The sequence below is a fragment of the Athene noctua genome, chromosome 1, assembly GCF_965140245.1.
Source record: "Athene noctua chromosome 1, bAthNoc1.hap1.1, whole genome shotgun sequence".
Classification (NCBI taxonomy): Eukaryota; Metazoa; Chordata; class Aves; order Strigiformes; family Strigidae; genus Athene; species Athene noctua.
In genome coordinates this window covers 21223441-21233795 of record NC_134037.1, presented here as the reverse complement: position 1 = coordinate 21233795, position 10355 = coordinate 21223441, and the positions used below count along the sequence as shown (strand labels likewise).

Below are 10355 nucleotides of genomic sequence, written 5' to 3'. Positions count from 1 at the left end.
TCAGTGACTTCTGCTGTAAGCCGTACTATTCAATAATACGAAGGTACCTTACAAAGAAGTTGACAAAGGTAACATCAAACCTGTTTGCTCTTCCCGTGTACATGCATAGAAAATAAAACTATGCTGATTGCTGGTAACTACACTCCAAGTACACATTAGCCATTTAATTATTCTCATCATTGACTGGAAAAAAAAAAATTAAGTGAAACACTTGACATCTGGAATATCTGGAGAAACTGATCATCTTATAGTTCCATTTCAGATAAAATGGCCAGTTACTACCCTTGAGACAACACAGAAGAGGAACTAACAATGTTAATGAGAACCAGTGTGCATAAAAAAATTACTTAATGGAAACAGGAAGCCAGAAACCAAGAGCTTAGACATTAAGCAGCTAGAGAAAACAGTAAAAATTCATTGTTCAAGGAGTGAGTGCAGAGGAGAGCAATGAAGTTGGTAAAGGGCCTGGAGAACAGATCCTATGAGGAGATATTGAAGCAGCTGGGACTGTTTAGTCTGGAGAAGGCTGAGGGGAGACCTCATCACTCTCTACAGCTACCTGAAAGGACATTGTAGAGAGGTTGGTGCTGGTCTCTTCTCACAGGTGATTGGTGACAGAACAAGGGGGAATGGCTTTAAGCTGCAACAGGGGAGGTTGAGACTAGACAGTAGAAAAAAAATTTTCAGAGAAAGAGTGGTTAGGCAGTGTAATAGGCTGCCCAGGGAGGTGGTGGAGTCACCATCCCTGGATGTGTTTAAGGGTTGTTTAGATGAGAGGCTGGGGGATACGGTGTAGGGGAGAACTTTGCAGGAGTAGGTCTGATGGTTGGACTCAATGATCCCAAGGGTCTTTTCCAACCTGAATGATTCTATGAAGTTCTCTTGTGAGCTGTTTAGTTTGTTCATGCTACCTTGCAAAGCAAGTAGCATTATGAAGACACCTACAGACGCTGTTAACTGATGATGCTGTGAGGCACGGGTGAGGGTCACAAGCCCAGTGGTAGAGCAGTTATTGCTATTACCAGAATGACAAAGCACATTAATGGACATCTCCATGTTAAATCACTGACCTCTTACCAAACCAACCAACCCAAAGTCCCTCTGCCCCCAACTATTTTGGGCTGTTAATATATACCTCTGTACAAAAAAATTATTTATTTGACAAAGGGGAAAAATACAGAACACTTAGAATAAAGATTTAATATTACTTCTTCAGAAGTCTGTCTTTGTGGTGAATTCAGAAGTCTACAAGATAGCTAAAACCACTGACCATGGCCCTTCAGCAAGACAGAGAAAAAGGAAACGCTCTGCATCTTCAACTAAATACTGACTCGATTTTAAAACAAACACTACAGAAGAAAGTGTGGGTTCTTGATCCTCAGAAGTTGGTATGTATGTTCAACACTCAGGCCCGAAAGAAGTACAGTTCAAAGTTCAACTGCGAAACAATTACAGCAGTTCTAGTTGTTGCTGTGATATTTGTCCTTTTCTTCCCACTGAAACAATCTCTAGTGCCAGTACGTCAGGACTTCGGTTGGCTAGCTCCTTCTCTTGCTAGTCTATCAGCTTCTTCATTTCCTTGGAAGCCAGCATGACCGGGAACGTGCATCTGTTAGGATAAAGTATAAGAGCATTAGATATGCAAGTAATCAATAAAAAAGTACATCCATGAAATTTGGTCACACAATACCCTTTCATTCGTAATACAGTAGCACCTCTTTAGAGGCCCTCTCCTCACATTTAATTCTTATGTATTTTTCCCAGGAATGTTCATAGTTTCCCTTCCTCTAGCAGAGTCTTGCCAAATTGTGAAAATCATATTTATGGGAAGTAGTGGACTGGACAAGGACCACCTGACCTAGCCTTTAAAAAAAAGAAGACAACAGCGCCAACTCAAGATTCCCACTTGCAGAGAAGAGAGAAAAACCTATCTGCATTCAGCACTTAAACAAAGTTAACCTGTTCTCAGAAAGCCAGAGACCTCCAATGCCACTAACACAGCCTATAACTAGCCTTGGTGATTACAGTACACACTTAGGATATAGTAACAGGGTATGAAAAGAATCTCCATTTTCAGATGTCGTAACTGTCCATCCTTCAATTAGAAACTGAAAACACTTTCAACTCTAAACCCATCCTTGTCAGGAGTAAGGGTGGAGGAGTGTGGGGGAGGAAGAAGAAAGTCAGGCTTGCTATTTGACAAGATCTGAGAGGGGACAAGCATGAAGCATATGGAGATGGTATTAAGTTTATATGGTACCAGCTGGGGGCGTCAGGGGTGGCTTCTGTGAGAACACACCAGGGGCTGCCCCTGCATCGGACAGAGCCAGTTCTAGCTGGCTCCAAAATGGACCCACTGCAGGACATGGCTGAGCCCATCAGCAAAGCTGGTGGCTCCTCTGTGATAACATATTTAAGAAAGGGTAAAAATGCTGCACAGCAGCTAGGAGAGAGGAATTAGAAGATGCGAGAGAAGGTCAGTGAAGAAGGAGGAGGTGGTGGTGGTGCTGCAGGCACCGGAGCAGAGATTCCCCTGCAGGCCGTGGGGCAGCCCACGGGGAGGCAGCTGTGCCCTGCGCCCAGGGAGGGGAACGGCGGAGCAGAGACCCACCTGCAGCCCAGCAGGCAGATTACCATAATAAAGTGTATGCTTACACTGCTCCTCTTGAAATAAAAGTCTGCCCAAGTTTAAGAGATTCAGGTGCAAGAAATATGCATGAAGTATTTTTTTTTATTATGTAAAATACTCTAAGGACAGCTGAACTTTTAAGTTTTTACACTTTCTTCTCCTCAATAGACAATAGCAGTTGTTACAGAAATTCTAGACAGACTTTAAATTGGAGTTCCCAGCTCTGGCACACAGAACATGATGAATGGAAGAATATCTGCAATAGATTTCCCATAGAAAAAGCGCACATTAAAAATCTACATCATCCTGTTTTCTACAGAATAAAGACAAAAGCCCAATAAATATGCCATTAGCAGCCATGAAGTCAATGATACAGGGATTTATTTCTAGAATCCATAGTCATATACCACAATTAAAATTTAGAAGGAGGGGAGGGAAGATATCCCCTACAATGTTTAGCACTGATGTTAGAGGTTACAGAAAAATAAATTTTACCCAGAATACCTATATAGAATTTGGTTTACATCTTTACTGGAGAGTTAAACTATTTTAAACTTTAAAAAGGGTATTTGAAAGACCTTTCTGTGCCCAGTTTTCTTGGAGAAAAATGCAGTTAAGGTATAGAAAACTAGAGTTACTTTATTTGGGGTTATACTCTCTCAGTTTTCCCAGTCTAAAGACACTCATGTGATTGAATTACACCAACAAAGCAGCATCTTAAGAGTTCTGAAAAGCAAATCTATGAATTCAACTACGACTCAAAAAGACACAGTTATGTCTTAAGATTACATTTCTAGGAACAGAAATTTCATCTATTAATAGTACTGACAAAGTAAGAATAATTATTGCAGGCATTTTCTAGGCAGTAACAGGAGACAGAAAACAAATACAAACACGCATTTTAATAAATGAAATACTGGTTCCAAGAGCCTAGGTTAGTTGCTTATTTGCTTTAAATAAAACAAGCAGCTTCTCCGTATTTATGGTTTTACTTATGTGTACAATATTACGCTCTATAAAATTCTTAATTATGGTCATACTTGTAAGTTTTTACAAGAAGCATGTTTAAGATGTGATTAAGAAATGAGGTACTTACCCACTGAATTTCTATGCCTTTTGATAGATTATCAAGTCTTTCAAAATCTTCTTTATTTATTACACTTCCTCCTGAACTTGTTCTCCAGCCATTTGTTTTCCAGTTGTCAACCCAGCTCGTAATACCTATGCAAAGGGAGCATTACCATAAAAATGCTATTAAAGACGACAGCAAGGATAAGATGGAGCAAACAGCCTTTTAACAAGACATTAACTCTGTACCAAGTCTCAGGCAAAAGACACTGGAGACAGAAGATATACTTAATTGGTTTTCTACTACTGTCTTTCAGGATTATATTTTTCCATTATCACTTGAATTATCCGACCATGCTTTCCCAAACAGCTATTTAATTTAAAGACGACAATCTTCTATATGCATTACACACAAAATTATGACATGAACTTCAATAAACTGAAGCTAAGGATTTATTTGATGGTACAGTAAGCTAGAACAAACCTATGCCTTGTTTTGAGAGATGAAGGAGACACACATGCATAGAGGAAAAACAGATGGCCACCTGTCTTATGGCTTCTGCACACTAAACAGAATCCTTCAGAAAAGGACCATGTAAGCAGATTTCTACAGAACAAAACTTAATGTTCTGGCCATCCCTTGCTGGCCTGAAAATTTACTGTATTACTACTTAAATAAAGATCTATTTTTGAGATGGTCTCAACAATGTAAGGCATCCTTACTGCTTTCATAACAAACAGATCTGACCCAAGTAAGAGAATCACCAATTTGGCACACAAAACCTCCTAAAAACCAAACCACATCCATTTGTACTGAAATGCAAGCCTCCTCCTCTGTCCTAGACACATTTACAAAATAACTTTGATTAAACAAGAGAGGAACCTGCACCTCAGTGATCCAAAATGCAAGAACAAACTGCAAGCAAAAATAAAGAGACTAAGACACTGTACCTAAAGAGTCTTTTTCTCCCTCGTATGTCTCACACCTAAGTTTAACAGGAATTCTACCCAACACAGCAACTTTTCCTCCTCCATAACACGAGTTTCACAGATAAGATGGTACAGACTTTTCTCCCACAAAGCAAAGAATTGCAAAGATGCTTCTTTGCTCCTCTATGCTTTGAAAAACTTGCTTCTTGCAAGAAATTATGCACTTGGACTCTGTTGATCAGCATGCAACACCTAGTCCTGAAGAACATTCTTCCTTTTCTCTTTTTCAGAATGCTTCTAGCAGAGAGTAAAAAAAACCCCCAAAACCAAAACAAAACCAAAAACCTCACAAAACCTGCCACACACATTCTGCTCCTAAAGAAAATGCTATACCTATATCTTTTGGGGAGAATAAGCTACTCAATGAGATTTACACAATTATCTCTAGAGAGAAGCAATGGAAAAATCCCTTTGTTTCTCAACATTTACTCTCCCTTCCTCAACTCACGAGCTAAAATCAGCAGAACAGAGTAAAACTTCTTGGCACTTTTCACTTCGGGACAGAACCTCTTTCAGGCACATGCAAACAAACAGAATTTGAAACAAGCAGTGAGTAACAGCTCCAGCAACTTCTTCCTTGACTAGCAGTCCCTTGTTCCTACTCAGTAGCTTTCTGTCCTTTCTAGGGTATTGCAACTCAAGGCAACAGAGTTTTTCAAGGTAAGTTTTGCTGTACTTCTAAACATAAGCCACCCAAAAATGAAACTGATGCTCTTCTTTCATGCTCCTCCACTTCCAGAAATCAGAGGTGGCTTCTGGAAAGCAGAATGACTTATTTGGAGGAAGAGATATACAGATTTTTAACACACAAACCATTTAGTTGCTTTACTAATAACAAGCAATGAAACAGATAATCACTTTCAGTGTTGTGCTCAAGTATAGGAAGTTATATTAAGAACAAGATATTCACATTCCTCTCTTGCCCCCCCCCCAAAAAAAACCTAAAGCGTGAAAGCACAATATTTAATTGTCAGTCAAAAGTTGCAGTAAGTTTTTGTTTCATGTTATTTCCAAAAAACAAAACAAAAAAACAAAACCAACTCCAAAGTGATCTGGAAACAGCAAACATTTGAGTACTTTCCTGAGTACATCCTTAACAGAGTATACATGAACAAGATTTTTTTTCTAGACTTTGTGTCATACTGAATGCCTTAAGTAGCTACAGGATTTTTGTCTTAATAGCCTTTGCTGTAACAGGCACTTTGCCTCTATTTGTATTTCATGCAGCTATCCGGTGATTCCCATAATATTCTGAAGATTTTCCACAAGCAGTCGTAAGTACTGACATGTTATGCATTCTCTTCCTTATATGCCTCTCCCCAGGACTCAGTATGTTCTGTGGGCCTTATGTGATAAAACAGTAGACATTATCTCTTTAAGATTCAGGAAAAATAAAATTATTAACTTACCATTAATAGTGAACTTGCTATCAGTGTAGATAATGAGTTTCTTGATGTTTTGACTCTTTGCTTGCTCTATTGCTTTGCAGGCTGCCTTAAGAACATTTCAGTAGAATCACAATTTAGAACAGGATTTTGAACACGTGGAATTAAAATACCAGCAAAGTACCTGATGCTAACACAGAACTACAAAGATTATTACTGTAATGTCTCCATCAGTGAGTATCAACATGCTTTAGAGTGGAGATACCCAAAATTATGCACGCAGATGACCACTTAATAAAGGCAAACAAAAAACCCCAAAACATTCTGATGTTCAACTCTGTACTGAAAGAGTAGCGCTCTGCCCAATTTTCTATCAAAGATTATCCATCAACTGCACACCAAGTTTTAGGCATTTTCTCCATAACTTTGAGGAGGAAGGATTCACACCAGTTCCAACAATCTGGAACTCCTAAAAGGGATTTTTTTTTTTTAACTGTTTTTTTGGTGCTATGAAATATAGTAAGAGGGTGAAGTGGCTGGGTTTCGATATAGAATTGAAAAATTCTTTAGTGACAAGTCTGATCCCTGGCACACCACCATCGTCTCTGCTTGTCCTTCACTAAAATGAGCTTCCTGTAGTTTTTAAGCAGATCAATTACCCATTTCATTTCATCTCCGAAGACACAGCAGCAGTACCAAAATTAAGATGAGGCGAGAAGGGAAGATTAAATCTGCTGTTGCCAACAGAAGTTTACTTCAGAAGTAACAGAAGTTACTCCTGAGAGCCTAGAATTGATTGTTATATTTACCTAAGGAATATGATACTCTGATTCTACCACAGTAAGAAGCTGATTCTCCTCCTAACCAGTACTTAGGAGCCCTCACCCCAAGCTCTAAGATACTTTCCCAATGCAAGGCTGTTTTAAATCTCTGTGCTTGCCCTGATGATATCTGGGAATCCTCAAGGTGAATTACCCTGTTCAATAAAGATCAGTAAAACTTGAAGAGAATGATTTGTTTCAAGTCATAACTCCTGGTATTCTGTGTGCTTCCCTCATAGATCCATAACTGGTTTCTGCAGTCTAACATGCAGAAGCATTTTAGGACATTTACTACTTACATGTATTTCTGCTCTTTGATTGGTCTGCCGTCCAGGAAGTCTTTCACTGGTATTTCTGTGTCCAAGGAATGAAGAGTAGATTAGCTACCCCAAATATTCAAAATGGTGTATAATGACTACACATCAGAAAAATAAATATGAGCACACTACTTTTTGTAAAGGAGAACGAATAGATATTCTAGCTCAAATTTTCACCTGCATAGTGCAACCTGCATATTTGGACCTGCCACCAATATGCAATTACATCTGTTGCCTTCTGTGAACACCTACACCTATTTCAAAAACTTTCTGCATCACTTGAATTATAGCTTCAGCCCCTGAAAATACTATTTCCAGATGATGTTCCCCACATTATTACCTCCCAGAGAAGCCTATTTCTCTTTTCTCCTCAGTAACTCCCTAGTCTCATAGCACCGTCATTAAGACTCTCAAGAACAGGGTTTCATATTCAAAAGAAGGCTGGTATTGTAAATCACACACAAAAGAAACAGGAATATATTAAACAAAAAACCCCAAACAAACAATCCATTCAGCTACTTACAAAGGGTGGCCTGGTCCCCAATAGACACCTATTCCAGCACGTGCCCTATTACGTCCATTCCCTGAGCAACAACCATCTGTGTAAACAACTACAAAATCACCTACAAAAGAATTACCAAAAGCAGAAGTTTAAGCACTCCTTCAAGGACATAGACTCTACACAAAAAGAAATGTCTGCCAGCAGATTAATCCCCAAAACCTCCCTCCGCAGAGTGCCCTTCAAAAAGGTGACTACAGAAGACATGTAAATCAGTAACACAGAACACCAGAAATCCCACTGCAGCTTCACACCCTCACCGGTATTAAATTACTCAGCTTCAAGAAACACCTCTGTCCCAAGTTCCCTATTCTCACTATAGTTCCTGTCTTCTTCAGTCAACTTTAAAACTTAGCTACATCTCTATATTTAAACGTTGTCTGTAGCCCAGGCACACAAAAAAAATCACACCTATAACAGTAACATTAGGCCATATGTTTCTATCAATTAAAGCCAACTAATATTACACTGAAAGACAATAGGAACAAACATATCATGGCTCACATTTCCATTTTAAAGAAACAGTGTTACACTGAGCCTGATGCTGCCATCAAGCCTCCCTAAAAGCTTTCTAATAATTACACTTGTTACTTATGAAAAAGTGCAAAGAACTGAAAAGAATTACAGGAATAAAGAAAGACCTCACCCATATATGAAAATTTATCTTCGCTGACTGTTGGCACTGAGTATACTTCATCCTGTTTTATCCGCTTTGCACCGTGTTCTTCATTTGTAGACTGTTCATATGGCCTTTTACACGTATTGCAACACAGGATGTTTGTTTCTGGTTCCCCTCTCTGGCTACCATTTTCCTGTGTTACAGCTAGAGGACCATGTGCCCCTCCAAAAAAAAAAAAACCAAAAAACAACAAACAGTTCAACTACATACAAGGTCAAATTTTATTCGAAAGGACTGCTTCTGAAGATAACAATTGCTATCACCTGCTAGCAATGCTAGTCAGTTTGCTATCACCACCCCGAGCTATGCAAAAAATTACTATAGTATTCAGCAGTTATTCTTGATCCTAGATCAAACTGAAGAAGAGACACGCCATGTGTCAAACAGCTCTCAAACCGGACACGGTACAAGCAGCGTTCTGCAAGCACCTACAGAAATGCTCTCCTTGCACAGACACATCCATCGCTGTGCCCGGCGGGCAGGGCCACCGCCGCACTTACCGCCACGGTTCCGGCAGTTACAGGACGTCCACCGGAGGATAAACAGCCGGTGCTTCCCACGTTCAACCGGAAGCCGCAGTGTTTACACAGAGGCCGCGCAGCGGGCAGGCGCGGTGTCCCTCACTCCCCTTCCCCGGCGGGCCGCCCCGCCCTCCCCTTCCCTTCGGCCCGGGCGAGGTAGAGGCGAGCAGAGGGCGAGTTACCTGCCGGCTCGAGCAGCTGCTCCTGCTCCGGGAGGCCGGCGCGCACGAAGGCCCAGGCGTCCCTCTCAGTGGCGAACTTCTTGAAGCTGGAGGAGGGGAACTTGTTCACCTGCTCCTGACACTCCGCCCTGCAACACAGGCGGCGGTGAGGCCGGCCCGGGGCGGGGCCGGCCCGGCGGCGGCTCCCCACGCGGCCGCGGCCCTTACCAGGTGCGGTAGACGCCCGTCCGCCGGCCCTTGCGCACCGCGTAGAACATACTGTCACCCTTGGAGACAAAACAGGAGTGACTGAGCACCGCCACGAGCCACCGCAACATGGCGCAGCCCCGCCGCCATCCGCGCCCCCGCCCCGCGGCGCGGCCCGGCCCGGCCCCCACCCCCGCCGCGGCGCCGCCGCCGCCGCCTCCTGCGCATGTGTGGGGCCCGCGGCGTGACGGCAGCGCCAGCGCGCGGAGGGCGACCCTACGAGCCGCGAGAGAGGCCAAACTTACTGGAAAAGCCCAGGGCTCGGCCTTTGTAGGCGGAGTTTTTGTTCGGTTTTGTTTGGTTTTGTTTTCCCCCCATAATAATTGTATTTTAAGAGCCATCTCAGTCAGCCTTTATTTGGGGGGACGGGAGGGCACGAGATGTGTGAGATCACACAGTTTACACAAACTCCTCATTCTGAATGCCCCAGCTATCAAAAGACAAATTAAGTACCGCAGGTGCCCTCAAGTGCCGTCCTCCCCTGCCAGCCCAAATAACGGTGCCGGCCCTGTGATCTTCTCCACCGGCCCCTTGGTCCCTAACGAGTCACTAAAACGAAGGGCTCTCCACCTGGCACCGAGCGTACCCTACAAACTGCTGCACAGTCCCCACTTGCCCTCCTCAGCTTATGAGTACCGGAGGAAAGATCGTTGCTGAAAGATGTCACAAGCGTCAACATATTTAGTACATCCAAAAGTCTAGAGCTGAAGAAGGTCATTAAACTGGTTCTCATCCCACTATTTACATCAAGGGCTCCTGGTAAGCGTGTTCCAGCTGAGCCCCGTACCATGATGGCCACTGAAGGAAGGAGAACAGCTTTGTCCAAGCAGGTTAAAGTTCAAACTGTCGCCAGCTGCAACTGGCTGTCACAGATCCTCATAGTGGGAGTGTCATGTACTTGGAGACCAAAGCCAGGAGGTCTGGGTATGTACCAAATTCAGTACTGAAGATGAGGACA

At 42.3% G+C, this 10355-nt stretch overlaps 1 protein-coding gene across 2 annotated transcripts; it reads right to left on the bottom strand.

The window, feature by feature from the left end:
* Positions 1-1135: 1135 nt before the first annotated feature.
* Positions 1136-9537, bottom strand: RNASEH1 (ribonuclease H1). Of its 2 annotated transcripts, none has more exons than XM_074895681.1 (8): positions 9359-9537; positions 9152-9279; positions 8416-8610; positions 7734-7833; positions 7193-7247; positions 6097-6181; positions 3726-3850; positions 1136-1609 (listed from the first exon to the last, which is right to left on the bottom strand). In XM_074895681.1, exons 1-8 carry the CDS (start codon positions 9466-9468, stop codon positions 1523-1525), a joined length of 885 nt encoding a protein of 294 aa, XP_074751782.1. In that variant the 5' UTR covers positions 9469-9537; the 3' UTR covers positions 1136-1522. The 2 variants fall into 2 exon arrangements, with proteins under 2 accessions (XP_074751782.1, XP_074751781.1); XM_074895680.1 differs by having other exon boundaries at positions 8416-8614; positions 9153-9279.
* Positions 9538-10355: the final 818 nt, after the last annotated feature.